Here is a 23,681-nt window from a genome sequence, read left to right on the forward strand (position 1 = left end):
TACCCAACATGCAACAGGAAGGCCGCCATTTTGCTTTTAATGTGCCATTTTGTCCTTGTTTTGACCATTTCCATGCCTCGTATTTCAACGAACTCCTCCTACAGATTTCATCCGATCAACTTCATACTCGGTCAGCTTCATCTTAAGCCCTTTGTGATCAAAAGTTATCAAGAAAATTGAGTTTTCACCAAACACCCTTGCCGTGGCGCCCCGCCAAAGTTTGACATTTCGCCATAAAACACGATGTCCTCATAACTTCTCCATACATTATCCGATTTGTCCGATATATCTCACGCTTCATGACGGTTCTGTCCTGAACACATCTATGTGTCAGTATTGCGTCATACTTATAGCGCCACCTATTGGTGAAACAGGAAGTCCTCATAACTCCTCCATACATTATCCAATTTGTCCGATATAGCTCACGCTTCATGACGGTTCTGTCCTGAACACATCTATGTGTCAGTATTGCGTCATACGTATAGCGCCACCTATTGGTGAAACAGGAAGTCCCCATAACTCCTCCATACATTATCGGATTTGTCCGATATATCTCACGCTTCATGACGGTTCTGTCCTGAACACATCTATGTGTCAGTATTGCATCATACTTATAGCGCCACCTATTGGTGAAACAGGAAGTCCTCATAACTCCTCCATACATTATCCGATTTGTCCGATTTATCTCACGCTTCATGACGGTTCTGTCCTGAACACATCTATGTGTCAGTATTGCGTCATACTTATAGCGCCACCTATTGGTGAAACAGGAAGTCCTCATAACTCCTGCATACATCATCCGATTTGCACCAAATTGCTGACGCTTCATGAAGGTCACCTTCTGAACACATCTATGCGTCGGTATTGAGTAACACTTACAGCGCCACCTACTGGTGAAACAGGAAGTACTCATAACTCCTACATACATTATCCGATTTACTCCAAATTGCTCATGCTTGATGGTCGCATCTTGAACACATCTGTAGGTCAGTATTGCGTCATACTTACAGCGCCACCTACTGCTTACAAGAAGTCCTCATAACTCCTACATACTTTGTCCGATTTACACAACATTTCTCACACTTCATCAAGGTACTGTCCTGAACACATCTATGCGTCGGTATTGAGTCACGCTTAGAGCGCCACCTACTGGTGACAGGAAGTTTCTGTCAGTACTGGACACCGAAATAGCACACCCTTTAACGGCGCCACACCCCGACCCGCGTGGGGTGCGAGGGCCCGCTCACTGCTGCTCGCAGCACTAGTTATTACTACATCTTATAACCATAACAAAATGTCGATAACCAGATATTGCTCTTTAAAAAAAGCTCATGTTTGGACTGATGCCTGTAATCTTAACTTTGCCCTTAACAAACTGATATCCTGTATCAACCAACCATTATTGATTCTGCATGAAAACAATGAACTAAAAACAATTCTTTAGTGTTTTAAAATCCTTTAATGGTTCAGTTGGTATAGGATTTGGAAGCATTTAGTCAAAACATGGTCAGCAGCCATATAGAAATAACCAACTAATCAATATCAACTGAAAACAATACAAAGGCAACACAAAGAACTCAAAAGACAGCTAGGCAACGACAGGTCATCACATTAAAAGATACATAGTTCTAGTCGTAGCGAACAGCATGCTGGGAATCAGACTGGTAGCAATGTCAACAGAGGTATTCACACACTGGCATTCATTCGCAAACATAAAAATGAAGTATGCAGAGTTTACAGTAAGACACCTTTGATGTTGTTGTCTAAGAAAAAATAAAAAAAATAATGCATAGACAAATTAGGTTTAAGAATGTTTTAAAACAATAGTAAACATTAAAAGACAAACTTCTTTGTCATAGGCGGACAGTGTTACCATCTGTTGGCAATGTATCTAGCCAGGATCACTGAGGACATTCAATTTAAGAAAATCACTGCCGACAGGATAACACGGACAACACTTTGAACATTAACAAATTATAATTCTTCTTAATGTTTTAAAACAAACTTTGAGAATGTACAAGCGATGGTCATTGTGGCAAGGCTTTCAAGACTCTCATAGACTTTATTTAAATGTACACTGTAAACCACAAGGCAGACATGCTTGGTTTCAAAACATTAAGTTACAATTATTTAAGTTAACCCAAGTTAACAAAATGTACTTACACACATTAAATATTGAGCACATTCCTACAGAAAAAGTCAGATTTTATCAAATAAAAAAAATCTTAAAACTATTCCAGTTGAAATCAACAAACATGGAATAAATTCTGTTTCCTGCACAACAGTAGGTGATGCGAGTAGGGGGAGTTTCCTTTGCAAGCATTCTAGATGGGGTTTAACAAAAGATCCATGACTTAAATTTGGAAGATTTTAGCAAATCTCCCATTGACAACAATGCATAATTTACACAAAATTCAAGTGCACAGATCTCAAAATAAGATTGTGTTTCAGGGCCCTGTACGGGGGTTTAGTTCATAGTTTTATGCTTGCTAGTTTAGTGTGAATAAGGAGCATTTAATGACACTCCTGGATACCCATGTTAGGCTTATCAATTTATTTTCTTTACAATATTCTCCTGGTGGTGTAGGCACGCAAGTATTTTGATCGAGAGTTTAGGAGTGAGTCAATTTAATAAGTAATAAATTATACTACAGGGTGTCACTCCATTTAAAACCATAAAGTTACAGATTTATCTTACAGATAAAAAAACAAAACAACAAAAGATACAATTGGCAAAATCAATGAAGTATTGTATTTTCCCTAATGTCTGTACAATAAAAAAGGTAATATCTTTGACTTAGGAAAAGGACGTGTGTTTCATGTATGTGTGAGTGTGCACTAGTGTCCTGGAAACCTTAATATTCTTGCTACTTAAGTGTACAGTAGCAGAGTTGCATTCTCAACAGCTTTTTGTTCAGCAAGAAGTACAGATGATTTGACATTCATGAAAAACCATTATATACAACTCATCACCTCCAGGACCCTTTGTTGAGCTGTAAAACAACCAAATTTCAAATTCCCACCAGGTCATGAAAACAATCACGCTTACCTCTTTGATTGACTGAACAAACCTGTTCTCTTCGTCGACTCCAACAATGAGTAGAGCAAACACACAAAACAATACTGCCTACTGCCAAAAAATACAAGACAAAAACAATGGTTTGCATTCACACAATATGTGAGTGTTTTCAGCAATCTGCTCGACACCGAGGCCCTAACCCTAGGACGAACGCCTACTTTCCCTTAGGGGATGGTGCGTCAGTTTGTAGAAGACAGAGGGATGAGATGGGTCAGGGGGGGGGGGGGGGGGGTAATCATGTTGGCCCTCCTCTTCCTCTCTCCGTCGCCATCCATCACAGGTGCCCCCCTCACCGGGACTCGACAGGGTCGTGTCGAGTTTGGGTTGTTGTGGACGAAGTGGAGGTGTGGGGGGAGGGGCAGGGGGGCCAGGGTCACTGCCGCCGGTCTTCGGTCTCTGATCTTGAGAACGCCATGACCACGTCCTCCGCACCTGCACACAGACATGATGTCAGGATGGGCTGGGCATCAGCAAACACTGCAGTAGTTGACACACAATCCTGAATTGGCGCCGGCGGAAGTCACTCAATCACTCGAAATGTGCTTTATCACTTTCTGGATTTCTACCTTTGGACCAATACTGGGTGTGGCCCCATGTGGGACAGAGAGATTCTATAGAAAGAACGTAAGGCTGAGAGGGACAAATTCATCTATCGGCTGTGGTTAATCATCAACCCACAGTTGCAGGAACTAGAAGCGAACACATTATAAACCGGTCCACAAGATTGGATCATATCGCATATAAAACAGGGCATTTTTCCTTTGGCAGCACTTAGTCTAGCTATTTTGATCCAATGCAGCTTTCACCTGTAGCGCAGGTCCAAAAGCAAGATCTCCCAGTGAGAAGCCTGCTGCCAGCAGCTCCCCTTCCTGGCACTGATGAGAGCGCGGCCTGCATCTGAGGCCTCGTGACAATTCAATCTGCGTGTTGATTCAGACACTGAACAAAGAAAGTGATGCCGCACACTCTGGCTTCTCAGATGCAAAAATTAATTAAATAAGACATAAAAAAAGACCAAGGTTTCGGCGCTAGGCCTTCATCAGGGTCATCTAACCATCATACAGAATGAAGAAAGCTTATAGTTGGTCTTTTTTATGTCTTATTAAATCAATTTTTGCATCTGAGAAGCCAGAGTGTGCGGCATCACTTTCTTTGTTCAATTGTCTACTGCCGCTGCCAGCACCTCACCATACTAGGTGTGCGTTCCCTCTGCTTCATTAATGATTCAGACACTGACCATCAAAGGTATCACATACAGTGTTATTAAAGCCATGGAAAATCATTGAACTGGAGGAAAAGTAGAACTGTGCTAAGTACAATGGGGGAGAAAAAAATCAAACACACCGCTGATGTGCTTCAAGCTACCCGCCTCCTCTTTTCTCTTTGTATTTCAGTCACTTCTACAGTGCAGTTGATCAACTCTAGTCCAGTTGAGCGAGGGCTCACAGAGTGAGCATGACAGAATAACAGGGCTTGGCAGAACAGCTGTCCAGTGTTTGAACATGGGTTCATTCAGGATTCTTCCACCCACCATGACTCAACCAAACCTCAGTCTGGGCACCTGCCCATTTTCCCAAAGCGCTTCAGTATTAAAAGAAAGAATGGTCTGTTTGTGGTGTGAACTGTCTCTGACCAAAATAGTCTCTGTAAACCTCACTGAAATGTATCAGCTCATTTCTATTTAGAAAGGGTTAGCTACGCTCCAGTCATCTAACAGAAACCGCTAAGTGCCGTTGGAAGAAAGTGTAAAACGATTAAATCACACTGTCATGTTGGGCAGTGCAACAGACCTTCGTCGAGGTTTCAAGCTATGGAAAGAACCATGAATTGGTTGTAAACGTTTAGACATTACCATCAAATTGTGGGTCGTTTCCCCAACCTGAAATCCCTCAATTGCGTCCCAGACTAGAAAGGGTAACTGACAGCTCTGTGTAACAAGCTTCTCACAACACACACTCAGCAAGCGTTATCAGCATGCCAATACAATCAACACCAATCTCCGCACCTACTGGGAAGGGCGAAGAGCAATGGCGGCTTCATCTCTCGCACCTTGGCTATAAAAAGCCTCTCTTTCCACAACACCCAGTTGCTAGTGAGATACTACAGTATATAGGAAAATTTAAATAGGCCACAGACGGCACATCCAACTTGTTTGCCTCGAAGAGTGGACCCCAGCAGACAGCACAGACACTACTAAGCCAAGAGACCGTGTTCAGCTTGGCAGTCTTTAAAAGGAAGATAATTAGGATGTTTCTATGCTGCATTGGGGTCGGCATGAGCTTAATAAGTGGGAGACTGAGGTGGGGTAGGGGGGAGAGCTTTTTAATATGGGTTTACTCTCCCTTTCAAGTTCCCTGTCCCTGGAGACCTCATTGGCCTACCAAATGAGGATATAGCAAAGACCAAGCCAATGTAGAAATGGCTAGGCAGGAAAAGTGAATGACATTCAGTATCACTCCGCGTCTGAGAGAGAAAAAAACAACATGTTAGCCTAAAGCTGGGTTCACATAGCCTAGCCTACTGTAGGCTACAACAAGACAGCTTCAAGCAGTTTGATGTTGAATTCAAGAATAAAAATATCACTTTATTGTATATCATCCAAATTAATGTAAATAAAAAGACAAATTATAAAATCAATATAATGCTAGCCTGTGATGAAAAAATAAATATGTTAGCTGCTATGTGTATGTTGCATGGCAACCGCCTCACACTATGTGCAGGCAACCAGGAGGGACAATTTTATTTTGAACATTAGGCCTATTATTTATTAATAAAAAATATTTTAACTGGATTGTGTCTATTTCATATTGCCATACCTGGCAACCGTTTTATGAAAGCAATAGCTCACTTCGGAACCGTGGTATAAGGTTATTAATATCACAGCTGAGGGACTGTCGGCCCTCTGCAAATTTAATAACCATATACCACGGCTCGCCGTGAACTATTGCTTAAATAATATCCATCTCTTTGATGACCGCTCTTTGATCCTGAGCTCACCCTTGCGTAACAGTCAGACGTATCAGACTGAGGATGCGCTAAAACACTGGACTGGAGGCCGGCTGACCAGCCGTATCACTCAGAACAAACCTGAAAAGACAAAGGGCCGACAGGCATTATGCCTGACCGCGCTTCTGGACCGAAGGCTACGTCTGCTTTATTTGATCCCTCTGCTGCACACTCATAATGTGGCCGCGCCCTGCAACACACACTCATGCACACCAACACACACTGTGTCACACAAGCGCCTGCAGACAGGATAGAAACGTCAGGCCCCCTCCGAGGCGTTGCCTAGCGACGGTTAAAATCAGATTGCATCACTGCCTGGCAGGCTGCTACCACCTATGAGCAAACAGCTGCTGGCTCGCTCCAAACCACCTCCCACTCGCCCACCATTCTGTGACCCTTCCCTCCATCTCTCCCTGATCCCCTCCTCTCTCAGCCCCCACCTCCTCGTCAGCTAAAGGAGGGTGGTTTAATACATCAGCTCATCATGCATAATGTAGTATCTTTTCCTGGTCAATGGATTATGCAAATAACAGATCTATCCTATATTTTCTCTTTAATACATCAAGATTTGTTTATTCGTCACATGTAATGTACGGTGGTGTACAGTCACTGTGAAATGTTGCTGCCGGCTCCAAGATTATGCTACAGATAAACTCTGATACTCAATTCCGAGTTACAAATTTCCAAGTTACAATTTACAAAATTACAATTAACACAAAATACACAGTAGGTACCCTTTCTATACTGTAAGTATCGAAATTAGCTAGGATGGGATAGATAACGGTCTGGTTGGATTATGTATATACTATATGGATTTGAATAAATAAACAAATAACCCGGGGGGGTCATGGTTGCTATATGGATTTGAATAAATAAATATATAACCCGGGGGGTCATGGTTGCTATATGGATTTGAATAAATAAATAAATAACCCGGGGGGGTCATGGTTGCTATATGGATTTGAATAAATAAATAACCCGGGGGGGTCATGGTTGCTATATGGATTTGAATAAATTAATAACCCGGGGGGGGTCATGGTTGCTATATGGATTTGAATAAATTAATAACCCGGGGGGGTCATGGGTGCTATATGGATTTGAATTAATAAATAAATACACCTCCTCCAGGTAGGCCCTCTCATCATGGTTGGTGATCAAGCCAATCACTCCTGTGTCGTCAGCAAACTTGACGATGGCATTGGAGTCGAACGTGGCTGTACAGTCGTACGTGTTGTGGGATTTGGGTGACATTTGATAGAGATATTTAGGGTTACTTAGAACCATGGTGACCTGAGTTATAACTAACAAGGCCAGTCACATTTCTTATCATATGTTTGGGCCAGACTGGGGCAGACATCGGGGCTCCTGGGCCCATCTATCTATTATTGATATATAAACAAGGACACTGTTTAAGGACAAGGACAAGAGTATTATTTAAGAACATGATAGACCCGAGGGTCTGTGTGTCAGTTGGGGCTCTGAGTAAGTTGGGGCTCCGTGTGTCAGGTGGGCCTTGGGTCCGCAGGTCGCCAAGAGTGAGGAGAGAGACCCTGTTTGCGGAGAGGATGCAATAAACTTGATCCTGTACCGAACCGAATTGCACCGGCGTTGAATCTTCATTTGAATCAGAAGACCATCTCGTATTGTTTTGTGCAACTTTATTTTATGGTTGGCACCAACAGTTTACAGGGAGTACAGTAGTGGGGACAGCACACAGCCCTGGGGGGCGCCTGTGTTGAGTTTGAGGGGGGGTGAGGTGTGGTTGCCCACCTTTACCACCTGGGGTCTGTCTGACAGGAAGTCCACAGAGGGCGTCGTTTTGCCCCAGGACCTTGAGCTTGCTGTCAAGTCTGAGTGTGGTTATAGTGGGTGGGGTTATAGCGTTGAAAGCTGAACTGTAGTCAATGAACAGAAGTCTCACAAAAACCGGCATGTGGTTGAAGGCTGAAAAGACACACCTTACAGCCAGTGTATTTCATACAAGGGAAAGAGTCAACCCTGCTATTTTGGGGAAGGAACAACAGTATTGATTTCATGTAAAGTTAATCTCTACACTTTGTTTTTCTCTGTCTCTCATCAATAACAGCCCCACAGGGCATGTTTGATCTGCCACAACCTCAGGGATTCCCCTGAACCTTTATTTCCCTAGACATCAACACCTGACAGACTAAACAAAGATACACACACATAAGTCAGCTGACAAACTACAGAGACCGAATAAAACCTGAAAGACTGTTAATAGACTGCCAAATTAAAACACAATTGACACACAAACTCATTCTGACTGAAGTCAACGGTGCAGGCTATTTGTTGGTCTAAGGAAGTAGACAGTGGCCATACATACTATAGAGTCATGGATGCATGGAGTTATGCGTCAGAGTAGACACAGCGTTTGAGGTCACAATCTGTGGCGGCTGAGAGGATAAAGACATGGAATCCTACAGTGGAAATGGTGGTGATGGCGGGATCCACCCCAGTCACAGGGCATGAGTGTGTCCCAGCTCACAGCGTATTTTGCAGCTCCACTCGATGTCTAAAACCAGATTTCTGTCATGAATGTCTAACATGAACTAACTTGAAATACTGAAATACATAAATGTTGGTCTAATAACGCAATCATCAATAATTAATGATGTTTTTACAGTATATGCAAGAGGCTCCCGATATACTGTATGAAGTATCGGATGGGCAAAATCCCTCAGGTGATTCATGCAGACGGCCATTTTGGAGAGCTTTTCCATACATAACGATGTTGAGATAAGATGTTATTTGCAGCGATATTGAATGGGGACAACTCTCGGAGGAAATTAACATCACCTAGGGCAGCCATTCAGTGTGCAAACTCACAGCATACCCTGTAGTGACTCAGAGGAGGCAAGATCCTCTCTCTTAGATTAGGCTACAAATATATAAAACATATTTGAGATAGCAAACAGATTTTTCAGAGGGAAATGAAACCCTGCAGTCCTGGCATTTTAGCATCTGGAGGGTGGAAGGAGGAATTCCCCAGGGTGTATAGTATAGCCTGCAGGAGCTTCAGAGCCTCTAGCCCATGTTCTTTACTAGTGCTAGACCGCAACTCTGGGAACAGGAGGAACCTTCAATCGATAACACGTTGACCCAGACAGGTCGCAGAACAAAGGCAGCCCTTTCCTTAGTGTCGCCGAAAATATCCTGAGCTGCTGAGAGGGTTTAAGAATTCTACAATATGGTAGCTGTTAGTCAGACAAAGAGAGAGACAAGAGATAGCCTATCGATTCTGAGGCAGCAGACATCTGAAATGAGAAACGGCTGAGAGCTCGGAGAGGCTGGAATATCACAGCCTTGCTCTGTAATTACTGTACCACTCCACTCCAGCTCGCCTCCAGGCCCCCTAACGAGGCCTGCTCCTCTCTCTATCTGCGCGGTGTTTCGCCACGGCAGCCCCCCCCCCCCCTCATCCTCCCCCTCCCGAGGAGCTCTCCGTTTCCACCGGGACGATCGTGGTTGCCATGGCAACCCCCTTCTGTTTTTTTGTGCCCCACCAGAAGTCCTTCTGGGAGACGGAAAGTTTCCTCGTTGCAGACTCTCTCACTACGTTGTGAGGCAGCAGGCTGTGTGTGTGTGTCTCTGCATGTGCTACGTGTTCACCGTGACAACAACGCAAGTTGAGTTCAGCGGGAACCACAAGGGACCCCTTTTTTTGGCATCGTATAATGGCACCCGTTTCCTTGTGTTTAATGTGTGTTCTGTCTTTTGTGCCTTATGAATATGAATAAAACTCCATATCAATCTGTTTTTCTGCTGGTTTTAACAGACATTTATTCATTATAATTAGCTAAACTAACATGCACACTACAGTATATGTGAAGCGGAAAGCCTCACGCATTCACACAAATTATTATTTTTTACACAAGATACTGAGCCAGAGTTGAGTTTTATCCCAGCAGACACAGATTTCCTCTTAGGCCCCATTAAAATTGCAAGACAAAAGTGTACATTTGCATGTATGCTAATCAGCCAATTAAACATCTAAAATGCAAATTTTTTGACCCATACAGTTTAAAGAAATATGAATGGTAGGTCTCCAATGGTTCCAGTACTGTATGTAGGGGCTCAAATCTGTCTGTTATCAACGCATGAAATTGTTCAATGGAGCATTTTGAATTCAGGCATGACTAAGAATGACAAGACCATCTAAGTTAAGTTTATTGATTTTAAACAGGACAGAGTGCACATACATTAATTGCTTCGGTTAAAACAAGGAGATGCTATGCACCAGATTTAGCAAGGAAGCTAATTTCCATCTGCAGTCCTTAAAAAGAACATGAACATGTAAGAGATAACTTATGATAACTTACTTAACAACAATGAGGTGTGTGGTGATCTGGAATTAACACGACGTGAGGGTGTAAAATATTGCTGAGGTGCAGCAGAGGGACATTCACCTCCGCAAGGAATCAAACCACGTTCAAATAGAAGTGATCCGGTGCACACCAGGAGAGTGTTTTTTATGTGTGTTTGTTCCTGCCCTGGCTGCACCCTGGATGAAGTAGTACGGCTGTGCACAGAGATTTTCCTATCAAATTGAGTATCCAACCAAGCCATGGTATGAATATTCATCTCAGAAAATTTGAATATTGTGGAAAGTTCATTATTTTCCGTAATTTAATTCAAAAAGTGAAACTTTCATATATTATAGATTCATTACACATGTAGTGAAATATTTCAAGGTTGAATGCCTCCATGCCACGCTCCACGTTGATGCAGTAATTTGTGCAAAAGGAGCCCCCACCAAGTATTGACTGTATTAATGAACATACTGAACATACTGTACAATCATAAAGATTAAAACAAAAAAAAGCTTGAAATATTTCACTTTGTGTAATGGATCTAGAATACATGAAAGTTTCACTGTTTGAATTAAATTACGGAAAATAATTGACTTTTTCACAATATTCTAATTTTCGGAGATGCACCTGTATATGGTGCTGATATATGATCATAGATACACTCCAGTAATCTAGAACCCTCTCTCTCACAGAGAAGAGGGAAGAGACACTCCATCCCATAATATATGACCCTGCAGCCGGTGCACCTCTATCATGTCCTCGGTATCCTCTGCCCTGGATCGATGGCCCTGTCTCTGCAGTCATCAGACTTTCCCTGGGGACCAGCGAGCCCCTGGCATCAGCGTGTCTCAGATCTCATCCTTACTGGGCTGCTGTCAGCTTCCAGTGAAGGCTGGACATGGGGATCCCGTTTCACACGCGGAGGAACGGTTCTCTTGGGAGTGACGCCAAGGCCACCTCTTCAGCCGGCTCAGTTGCCCTTAAATCTGAACTGACATCGTTCTCATCAATCCTTCCCTTATTCTGAATCTGCACAAGAACGATAACACTCACTGTAGAGGTTTAGAGATTAAAATGTATATTCTTGCTGAAATCAGTCATATTTTTGTTCTTTTAATTAGTTGGTTTCCATCTGTGACTCAATGCACCATTCACAGCCTGTCCTGAGAAATATGTAGCCTTGAGAATGTACCCACCATTATCTGGCTTTTGGTTACTGTTACACCTGCTATGACGTTTGTTTGTGCTGCTGTATAAATGTATTCTGAAGGGAGTATCTTCAGAGAGATTTTGCCTTGACTCTGTGTATTGTCTCTCTCCAACATGGCATGTTGAATGTTGAAAAGAGAGTTTCCTACACGAAGCCACAACATGCTGAAGACTGAGTTTTCTTCCTCAATACCCAAAAACCAAGGTGGAAAACAAAGTCAGCGTCACGACAACTGCTGGAAAGATCCACCATTGCAGAGGTTCCCACTGGGCCTGTGGACTCACCTGTAACTAGGAGGCACCAATAGGCAGGCAGGAGAGAATGCCAGATGGAAATCTCTGCCGCCGTCAACCTCCCTCAGGCTCAGTGAGTCAGCAGCGGAGTGGGTGTTGGCGGGGGTAGTAATGAAATAGACAGACATCCTCTCCTCTCTCAAAAGTGCTGCATAGTCGCGTATGGCCACTTTTGACGGCCTGGGGAAGGACAGCGATGACACAGCAGAACCCTGGAGAAGCTTAAGCAGGATGGGGGGAGAGCTTTCGCCCGCTACAAATCACATTAGGAGTGAATTGGATGACGGGGAGCAGTTGAACCATGCTGTGGTACCAACAGGGCCTGTAATGAGCCTTTTCCGTTTATACCATCAGACAACTCTATGCTTGGGATTGTTGGGAGTACTGTTCTGATACCCCCGTATCACTAATATCTGCTTTATTTTTTTGTAAAGTACTGCTATTCCTTGACATTTGTCATGTCTCTTTCTGTATATTGTCTTTAATGTATGCAAGGGGGCAACAACATTTTATTAGAGTCATTCAAATCTATCACCTATTCGCCAAATTGAACTGCTGGAGCACTTAAAAGTGGAACACTTCAAAGTGATTAAACCAAAGCCATCTTCACTCGTCCTCATCGCAGGCATTCAAACAAGACGTAGACCAGCAATAATTCATAGTGCAGAGGAGGGTACGCTGCCAAACGACATTAAACACGACAGTTGCGTAATGTATAATGGATGCCCTCATATGCACCTTTGACAAGTCACACTGCTCATGCATAGCTGATGAGGTTCTTTCCCAAACGGGCGTGTGGTATTGAACACCGGACTCTGCATTCAAGGACTAGGAGGAGGCAAAAGGACACGCTGTGCTAGTGCAGATAAAGCCTTTTATCAGACTATAGAGCTCTTTCATCACAGCAGAACTGGCCTCTCAAAAAATGGCTAATCTCGTATAGTCACACAACAGGAAAACAGGCTTTTCCTTTTTTTTAAACATGGTGCTGTCTGGGGCTAGGGGTGCTGCTCCTTCTTTTCAGCATCTACAAGCCTTGGTCAAAAACAAAAACATATCGCAATACATCATGCACATGATGAAATGAGACAGATGGTGAGTCTTTATATGCAAGCCTTGTTTCTAAGAACAAGAACACTGCATTTGGACAAAACATTTCTTAGTATTAGCCGACTATAACCTCTTACCCAACATAAAACTACAAATACGTTATTCCATGTAACGACAGAAGCATAAACTAAATAATTTAATCACAGTATGAGCCTACTGGTTGAGTCTACTGATCAAATGAACAGCTATCACGCTAACAGGGGAGAGAGATAACATTCTATTATTTCAGTTGCGGTGGAACAGGCAATTTCAGCAGGGTCTTTCAAGGCAGCCCGTCAGAACCCGTTTGGGATTGAGCCTGCAAGGCCACTGATAAATCTGGAAGAATAGGAAGGGCAGCTCATGCTTCTACATTGTGTTGCTGGTACAGGCACCTGCAGCGACAGCCATCATCCATGCCCCATTTCTTATTTGTCTGACGCCCTCTTGTGGTGGATAAGTGTATTTGCTGGAACTATAAAGAGGCTCCACAGTGCCCTCTTGTGTCTTGCATCTGAACCACGACGATGTGTCTCATTGTTTCCATTTCTCCACTAAAATCAACATCTAAACACTAATTTGATTACTATGCACGAACTCGCCTCTATCTTTAGACTCGAGGCGTGCCTAGAGTCTGAGTCCAAGTCCGATCCACTTGGCAGAGTTAGTAATAAAACTGGTTTTCATTGGATCAGCCTCATCGTACCACCGCTGACTCATGCACAGTTCCACCCAGGCCGACAGAGAGACTGTTGGTCTAGTGACTAAGCTGCTGGTGAGCGACTGAGGACTACAGAGAGTGTGGGTGGCTTACCTTGGTCGGCTGGTGCGGAAAGGAAAGGTCAGGTCAGTGGTGTGTGTGTGTGTGTGTGTGTGTGACCTTACCCTGGTCTATGTTGTGCTGCGGTAGTTGGCTCATCTGACTGTGGACCACGCCTGCGTAATTCCGTAGAAACGCCTCTTCACTTGGCGTCAGCTGGTGGACAAAAAAAGTGACCAAACATGGAAATGAATAAAAGAGCATTCGGGATTGGACAAATCCAACAGTGTGTTCCAGTCATGTCATAATATTCTTGTATACGTACATTTGATCCCATTTTCTTCAGCATGAGAAGGACCCGCACCTTCTGCTGGATGTACATCTCTTCGGGAGACTTCCCTGGGGCCTCCTCACGGTTCATCCCCCCTGCTCCTGTGGCTCTACACCACACGCACACACAAACAAATAAAGTAAGTAAGTAAAGTTGATTTATTTATATAGCACCTTTCAAGATACACAATCACAAGGTGCTTTACAGTAAAATCGAACTTAGTGGCAGACAATTAAAACAACCGCATACCGATTAAGACAAGTGCAACATAACCAAGTAGAATAAAGCAAATACAGAATGAAATAACACAAGTAAAATACAGAAGAATAAAACTTTAAAAGCAAATACAGATTGATAAAACAGGTAAAATGCACTAAATAAAACATAACATAAAATATAACACAAATTAAAACTCACGAGGGACAGAAGGGGACATATCAGGGCTAGCCAAACGCCTGTCTAAAAAGCAGTGTCTTCAGCTGTTTGTTTTTTTTAATTATCCTAGGACTCTATAGATCTCAACGAGAAAGGGAGAGAGTTCCATAACTTAGGGGCAACTGCCTAAACACACTTATTTCAGACTAATCACTGCCAGGGCTTAACCACTCAGATAAATACATTATCCAGGGTCTCATAATAAAACATATAGAAATGACAGCACTCTTACAAGAAAGGAAGGTCGAAAGATTGTTACGGCTGCGACCTTGAGTGTCTGTATCCAAGTCGATCGGTGTATGAAATATAAGAACACACGAATGATTCGCGGCCAAAACCATACAGTAGATCATTTAAAAAAATAGTTTCTCCCTTGAGCACAAAGATCTATTAGATCTATTTACTGGTCCTATGTCAGTGCGCATGATATCAAACAGATCAGTTGATTGATATCCTGTTTACGATGTTAGTGGTTTTAAAATTCAAACCATTACCGACAACCAAGCCAGATGTGGGGGGATTCATGGCCTTGTCTAAAGTCACGGAGCATGGTGACACCTCACAGTATAAATGACTCATTAATATTGCATGGGGGTTTTCACAAAGCCCTCTCACTACTGCCTGCTACCTCCATCTCTCTCCCTCCGTTAACTAATGACCTATTTTCACGGTCGGTCTGCAGAGATTAAAGGATAGAGGGAGAAAACAAACAGGAGGGGAAAAAGGCGATAAAAAAGAGCTTCCTTCGCTAATGCAAATTACAGAGAAGGAATGGCTTCGTCTATGACAGGGTATTAAAGCGTGAGGTTCTGTTGTTGATGCGTTGGGTAATGCACCAAATAGTGTCAAATAGATCATTCACCACGTAAAGAGGGTTTGATACACTTATCGGTTTTGAATAGGACGACCAAAAGATGCACCACTGCCGCTGGGCAAAAAAAGAATCCCTTGCAAATCAACTCCTATGAAAATTTGGGTTGGGGGTGGGGGGGTCAGAGCCATACACCAGACCACTCCCAACCACCCCCCCTCCCCCTCCCCCGAATCGGTCATAGTGAAACCTATGGGGAGACACAGACTGAAACCTATGGGGAGACACAGACTGATAGTTCTGACGATGCCTTTGGCCTCTTAGCTATACAAAGGCCCACTAATGCATGTTGACAGGCTGTTTGATGCAGGGATTGAGGAGGAGAGGGGGCAGGGGGCGCTGCTGGTCGGGCTGGGTATCGATTCGAATTTCAAGAATCGATTCGATTCCGATTCAGAATCGATTATCACGATTCAATTCGATTCGAAGTTATGCAACACATCAATACTACGGCTGGGTATCGATACTGATTTCCAAAAATGAATGAATGAATGAATCATTGAATTAATTCATTCATTCCTTCATTTATTCATTCATTCATTAAATAAATGATCGATTTTGGAATTCATAATCGATTCTGAATCATTTGATCATTCGATTCAGATTTTTTAAACCCAGCCCTAGCTGCTGGCTAGCGTTCAGGTCCCACTGTGTGAGGGGACACGACACACACATCCATCTAAGATGGATCAAGCCAGATCAGATGGAGCCGGTGTCGCTGGCTATGACCATCTGAAACATGCCGACCTTAAGCTACATGGAGCAAATCATTAGTGTCTGTGGGTTTCTCTGAGCAGAGGGAATGGGATAATAAAGCGGGCCTCGCAAATACGAGATGATCCCGCGTCATGTTCAACACACCCCATACTGAGAGAGACGGGACGCGCGGGAACATACGGGCGACTCCGTCCTGCCAGGCCGAGTCCGAACCGGAGGATGGGGGGGGGGGGGGCTCAAAGTCAGAGTAAAGACGGAGAGGCTGCATGAGCCGCGTGTCGATCCAGCCGCTCGGCGCGCCCTCGGGGGCGGGGGTGTGGAGGCGTTGGGGGTTGGGCGTTTGGCGGGGGCGGTGGCTCGGAGCCCCCAGAGGTGATGCGTTTGATCATGTCTCCCCCTCTCCGCGCTTCAGACAAACCCGGCCAGCCAGGCAGAGACCGACCAACCAGCCCGACGTGCGAGGCGTGCACGGATGCATGCAAGGGGGGAAAATGGCCTCTCTAGATGGAGGGATGATGAAGAGGAGGAGGAGGAGGAGGACGACGACGGATGGGCGTCTCGAGAGGCACTGGCTTATGCTAATTGTCCAAGGTGTCTCATCTGCTCAGGCGTAGCGGGGGAGATGATCTGATGAAAACCATCAATATTTAATGATGGTTATTGAGACGAGATTTCTCTGACGGCTGCAGTCCTTTTTGAAGCCCGACATCATGGGGAAAAAGTGAGAGTTCTAGGCCCCAGATACAACACCAAGGGCACTTCTACAATGCATTTAAGTTTCCTTTGAAGTTGTAAAATTGGCCATATTTAGAAATGTTGCTGTTCGGGCCCCCTATTGTTTTGAGATAGGAATTCTTGTTTTATGCCATGGTGATGAATTAACAGTAAAATCGAATGCAAAAGATTAAGAACTGTTAAAAATCCCATAGGTACAGATTCTGGGAAAGAGACAATGAAAGAGAGAGAGAACTGAAATGACAATCAGATTGAAATGAAAATGGATATACAGATTTTGTGACTTTGGCGATTGGGACTAATTTCTAGGCTGTTGTTATATGTATGGTTGGGCAAGGTAAGATGCATATCATATCAATAAAGCACTTTGAATTGAACTGAGAGATAAAGATAGAGAAACAGACAGAGAGAGAGATGGAAAGAGAGAGAGAGAGATAGAAAAAGAGAGAGAGTACTCACTGATGTTCTGCGGTTGTCAAGTCATTTGAAATGGGTGGGAATATGAGAGAAGAGGGATATGTTTCTGGTCGTCAGTTTTCTTTGCTCTGCCTCAGGTAGCTAAGAACCACAACTATTTGGGTCTCAACAAAGCACTAGACTACTGCACCTATCAGATCCATACTGCACCTAGCAGGATCAATGTACTGCTAGAGCACATTTTAGAGGCAAGTTGCAACCCTACCTCAGCCCTGAAAAGGAGTAAGATATAGACAACCCAAAATCCTGACAAACCACTTTCTCACAACACATTAAATACAATATTGAACACTACCATGCCATTTCACACACATCCAGTGTCACAGAATATGCCGTAGATGGTGATCCTCTGTAAACCGATGACTCCGACAGCTCTGTTCATATGGCCAGTGCAGAGGTGGAGTTCTGATCAAACTCTCTGGGGGCAATACAAAACCCAAAACTCTGCTCTATTTATAGACACAAACTCTTCCGTCACATGGCCTGCTGCGTTCATCTGCTACTTCGTTAAAAGAGAGGTCCCGTCTATAATTTGCTAGAGCCCTCGGTTATAGATGTTCTATAGACATTTGGTCTGCCCTATGATATCATGTGTTCTCATATTAACTGTCATAATATTAAAGGACCATCGCCCGTGTCAAAAATATCTAAAGACACGACTTCATTTCCATGCTGTGTTTGATGGAGAGGTGGTGTTGGGGTGGGCTGACTGAACACTAATCCCCAGGAGGGAGCCACATGGAGAGTGGGGGAGTGGCGGTGTTAACATCCCAGACATAATCAAACACCCTTTTATTCACCCTGATATAATCCCCCTCTCTGCCTGCCTGTCTGGGGCTCGTTGGCGCTGTGATGTTGTGTAGAGGACCAGGAGCTCCGGGAGCCGGGGCGAGCCTTTCCGGGCGGCGCTGCCAAACCCTCCACTTGCTAGCTTCGCATCGGGAATACGAACAACAGCACCGCGTCGTCGCAAATACGGGCTGCGCAGAACCCAACGGCAAAACGCCGAGTAACTACCTACACTGACCCAGGGGTTCTCCAAAAGGACACCACGCCAGTGTAATGACAGCTGATGCTCAGGATGTTTAGGCAAGCCAAAACAAACCCGTCAGGCCTACTTTCCGAATGAATCTATTGGGGGGGGAACAACAAATCATAGACAAACGGAACGTGTGAAATGTGGAACATTCAGCACGTCTACTATGTGGGGTGGAATGTGAGCCTGATGTTAAACTACTCTCAATACGGTTTCTTCAGCACTGGCGACTTGATTATTGTACATTGGTTGAACTGGCTGCATACATTTACCATGGGGATGTGACATATGTCCAGGACACTAAGTTGAGCATGACTAATGCCTACTAAAACAAGAGGGGGTCATACAAGACTAATCCATTTACCAGCATTCAGTATGCATGCAAGCGAATGTGTGTGTGTGCGTGTGTGTGTGTGTGCGATACACAAAAACTAGAAAAAGGCTGTGGACTCACCGAATGTGGACACTGCCTACTCTGCTTACACTCAAGCCAGGGACGCGGAATGCAATAAACGTTCGCTGCCAGGGATTACAGCGCGCAATGTGATAGGCCCTCCCATGTGACGGGGTCACAGGGGTCACGGGCCACCACAGTGCCCCAGCACGCTGATGACACACGGCCCACATCAACAGTCACCCCTGTAGCTGACTCTAATCAATCTCTCATGGCTACTCGCTCACGCCGTCGGATTGATTCATTAACAGGCCATTTCTCTAGTAGGCAACGGTAGGATGAGGAAGAGCAATGAGGATGAGCTTGAACATAAGCGTTCGATATACTTTATATACTGTTGTTTAACCCCCACCTAGGCCATTATTGTAAATAAGAGTTGCTCTTAATTAACTTGCCTAGTAAAATAAAGGTTGAAGGAGAAGAGCAACGCGTGCACACGTAGAAGACAGCTGGGTATTTTGCGGCGCGTTGATTCCCCGAGGACCTGCACAGCCAACGCTCCGAAGACCCACTGGAGGGGCGTGGTAGTCATCTTTTGTATGCGTACGCATAGTTAAAAGCACGTATACTGTGGCCTTAAGACGAACCCTATTGTGTGGACGACAACCTTCATCCTAGGAGGTTGAGAAGTTTGAAATAATCAGAAGAGCGTGGGCACGGAGTGCTTGGCGGCCCCAAAAAAACACTAGGCCCGACAGAACAACTGTGGGAAAGCAGGTTCACAGACGGAGCAACGACACTGACACAGGCAGGCTCGCTCCTTCAGCACTAGAATCTCTTTCCATGTCCAAAGAAAAGTGGGTTCAATTCCAGATGAAACGGAAGGAACCCTCTAGATTCTTAGTTCCATGAGATCGGTTCTAAGGAATCAGCATCACAGAGCTGGCTGAGAATGTATTCATGAATTCGGTGTCTTATCATAGGAGTACGCCACATGCATCCCCCAAGTCATTTCATTCAGCTATAGATAACAGGCGTTAAAATGCCGTAGATCGAGGAAAGCTCTCGGTAGGCCATTTTTGATAAGAGTCAGGCTCAGAAGGTGGTGTAGATGGGCCAAGAAAGCCCTGGCAGGATGGCTTCAGTCCTGCTGGGTCTGTTGTTAAAGTAAGTCAGCAGGCTGCTTTTGTGCTGGCCTACCTCCTCACATTAACAGTGGGACAACAATGGCCACAGTATTTGGAGACAATGGTGACGAACTGGATTGTGAAAATATGATTGATAAGTGGGTCATGTCTTGTTGTCACCACGCGAGGCATGAACTCAAAGAATCATCTCTGAACTGTAATATGCTTGTGGCAGGGATCCTGGGTCTACTTTAGCTACCCCAGTGGCAGTTCCAGTGGACCACTCTAAGGACAGTCTGACATAGCCGGGTCAACTTCATGAAGACCTTCTGTGTAAACTAAGCAAAGATGACCCTTTTCTCTTCTGGTTACTTTTATATTACGTTTCATCGTATAAATAAAATGTAAGATTGAATTCTGTTCCGTGGTCTGAGGCTTTTCCTGCTTTCTCTACATAGCCCAAATTCAAACAGAAGATGCTGCAGTGAGCTTTATCCAGAAAGCAGCAGGACAGGAAAGAGGCTAAGGGCACAATTCTGTTTGGTTAACTTCTACTGCCAAGTAGTGGGGGTACAACAGTAGATATGTAGCATATATCATGATGAAATAGGCCATTATCAAATTACACTCAAAGAGGCTGCAAACTGAAGGTGGCACGTTCGGAATCATTACATTTTACTTTCCCAGGACTTGTGATCCTGCCAATTTGCGCCTAAGTTTTTCCAGCAAGTGTGGGAAAAGAGGCCCATCTACCCTAGTAGGCGTGAAGTGCCGTCTATGCATTCTTGAAAAGCCTGGCAAGGGCTTGCATGAAACGCAGGGCATGAGGTAGAGAGATGAGCCAGCCCTCCCCTCTTCAGAGGCAGCTGATGAAGTCCCCTCAGGGCCTGGGGGGTTGAGCAGAGACTCCACAGCTCTGGATCCAGAACGGGTAAGGAAAGAGGGAGGGAGGGGTACGGCTCCTCCACTTTTTTCCAAACCCCAGCCACCCAGAGGAATGTGCAGACTACGAAAGACTTGACATACTGTGGTTCAAAACCAAATTCACAAGCTGGCAGGAGAATCTTGAGTCGCTGCCTGTAGCCAGCCCTTAACACCCACTCCTCCCTGCACCACACCACTCGTCAATGCCCCTCTGCAGGCCATGCGCCAGCCTCACAGCTGAATGTGTTGTCAGCTATCTGACAGTTGGCAAAATCAGACCTTGTGTGGTGGAGAGCAGCACAATGCATGCATGGGTGGAGAGATGGACAAAAATAGAAAACTGAAATTGGTATAGGATGTTTGAGATGTAGAGGAGGAAGGTACTAGAACCTACTAGGACACCATTGAATTAGCCCACAGCAGAAAATAAAGAAGTTGGCCAAAAAAGCTTGCCCACAGATATAGAGAAAAGGCATACAAAATTGGACAAAACTAAACTACAATATTAACAAATGGCCTACTTCAAAGTTTTTTATAGCATCAACACTTCTATCACAAAAACTAGGCGTATGGTCACAATGTTATTACAGCTTGATAATGTTATTACAGCGTTAATTCTTCTTAAATGATCATAAAGGGGTAGGCCTATCATAAATCTAGATAGATTCAAACACCTTATTGAATTAAGCAGCAACTGGAAGCTCAAGTGGGGGAAACGTTCACCATCATTGAACAAACAATAAGCTAAGAAACATGGCAGAGGAAATCACAGAGAACGTTCCCGAGTTCCCCTTTCCATAAGGGGATACATTTCACTACAATGTTGTAACGCTTTATGTTTACAAACTGTGGCGAGTTATTGTGTAATAGTAACTATTTTGCTACTGTTGCAGTAAACGAAGTGTTACATTGCGAGAAGCTAGCTAGTTAGCTAGTTAGCAATCATTCAACGCCGTTTCCTGCCTCCCAGGATAGCTGCCCGGCTGCTAAACCCACGGACTCGTGGATCTTCGCTATAGCCCCGTGCAAAACAGGGAGTGACAATATTGGAAATATGTCGTGCATTCCAGACTCCCTATGAAAACTTGGCATTTTATATGTTTAAGGAATATGTACTGTTCTTTGCGGGCAAAGTATTCTAGCTAGCAAGCTCAAGACAAAAGCCCTGAATGAAGTTCCTGTGTGTGCAATTCCATCCAGGTACCGCTACCCCGAAAGCAAGTAGCGTTCTACAGCTGATGATTTGCGATATATCTCTCAAATGCTATGCTCCTACAACTCGGAGAATGATTTCTTCGGTTAGAAAACGACAGTTCAGCTTACCCCTCCTGGTCCAGTTTTCTTTCTTGTGTGTTTTATGTGAATAGTGTGTTGTTGTACGAAGGCGTCCTGTTCCGGGGTCACATCCCTCCAGTCGGCAGAGCTGTGTGCTGTGACTCACGCAGCGAGGAGCTCCCGCTGTTGATTCAGACCCATGGAGGCCGAGCACAATACTCGAGAGGACCTTCGACAGCAGATATTATGTGAATGTAATGTATTAACACTATACGATACAAGATATAAGCATATGTGTCTAATATAATAATAGGTAATATCGTTATTTCATAACCATAGCAGGCAGCAAATATAAATAGTATACTAATACATTAGCATATTTTTTTCTCCCAAGGTGATTTGCTTTTGATAAATTGTCATAGGGGTAAACACATAAATAAAAATAAAATAAAAAACAACAACTGTGAAACCTGTCTAAGATTAATTTTTGATGCCTATGGTGTGTAACCTAAGCCTATGGTGTGCATTCTTGTGTCTCCGACAGGATGTTCCTTCTGGGGTAAGGGACAGACATGGAGCTAGATAGACAGACAGATTAACAGACAGAGCCACGCTTCCTCCATTTGGAAATCCAGTGTGGTCATGGTCCTTTTGCACGGTCCCCTACAGCTCTAATGCGACAATGTACTGTACACAAAGCCCCATCAACACCCACAGTTGTGTGATACACCATTATATCAACAACATTAATCGAGTTCCATCAATTTAAACACATGCATTGTATAGATGTATGTTGTACTGTAGTTCAGTCTCTGTTTGGCCTCTAGGAGTGCTATCTGCAAGACTCACCTGTCTCCAAATCATGCAAATGTCTACATTGCGATACAAGGGATATGTCTGTATGGAGATAATAAGCCCTACAGCTGAATAGTCTATCCTGATTATGACTAATCAATAGCCACCAGGGACCAATACAGGATAGTCTCCCTTTTATTACACAAAATAGCTTCCACAGAGGAATGTGCAGTTGAAACAAACACACACAAAATGCAAAACCATACAGGCATTGTTGCACAGGCCATTGCATTCATCCTTCCCAGTGTCTCAGAGTTGAGAGTTCAAAGAGCATTAACTTTAAGTAGGTAGACTCCGATAGACATAGTGTAACACAGATTGTCGAACAACACTGATAAGGGGAGTGCATTTAGATAATTTCTAGGGTTGTATTCATTCATTGTATAGAGCTACAATGAAGAGTAGAGCAGAGCAATTGAAAGCCAATTCAACACACTCATGCTGTCAGCTGCTTCAAGCCGATGATTCATGGGAAATGTAGTTTCATTAGATGTGATCATGGCAGTTATGATTATAATGGCCTCATAATTTACAACGCAGGAAACAGATCAATGGCAAATCAACACAGACGTAAATCTTTATCAAAAGAGCTTTGCTCTTCACTGGCCTTTTAACAGTACCACAGATGTGGAGTACTCTAAGAGAGCTACACCATTCGCTCTGATGCACATTGCACTGAAAAATAACAGTAACAAATGATCTTCAGGTTCAAGCTATTCAGAGTGTTTCAGAGTGC

General features: G+C 44.0%; 1 protein-coding gene across 1 annotated transcript; it reads right to left on the reverse strand.

Moving 5' to 3' along the window:
- Positions 1-1,487: 1,487 nt before the first annotated feature.
- Positions 1,488-22,236, reverse strand: ctnnbip1 (catenin, beta interacting protein 1). The gene is made up of 4 exons (XM_084436453.1): positions 22,139-22,236; positions 14,094-14,208; positions 13,894-13,984; positions 1,488-3,511 (listed from the first exon to the last, which is right to left on the reverse strand). The coding sequence occupies exons 2-4, from the start codon at positions 14,187-14,189 to the stop codon at positions 3,453-3,455; spliced, it is 246 nt and encodes an 81-aa protein (XP_084292579.1). The 5' UTR covers positions 14,190-14,208; positions 22,139-22,236; the 3' UTR covers positions 1,488-3,452.
- Between the last annotated feature and the right edge of the window lie 1,445 nt (positions 22,237-23,681).

Source organism: Borostomias antarcticus, assembly GCF_949987555.1.
Source record: "Borostomias antarcticus genome assembly, chromosome: 3".
NCBI classification, from domain to species: domain Eukaryota; kingdom Metazoa; phylum Chordata; class Actinopteri; order Stomiiformes; family Stomiidae; genus Borostomias; species Borostomias antarcticus.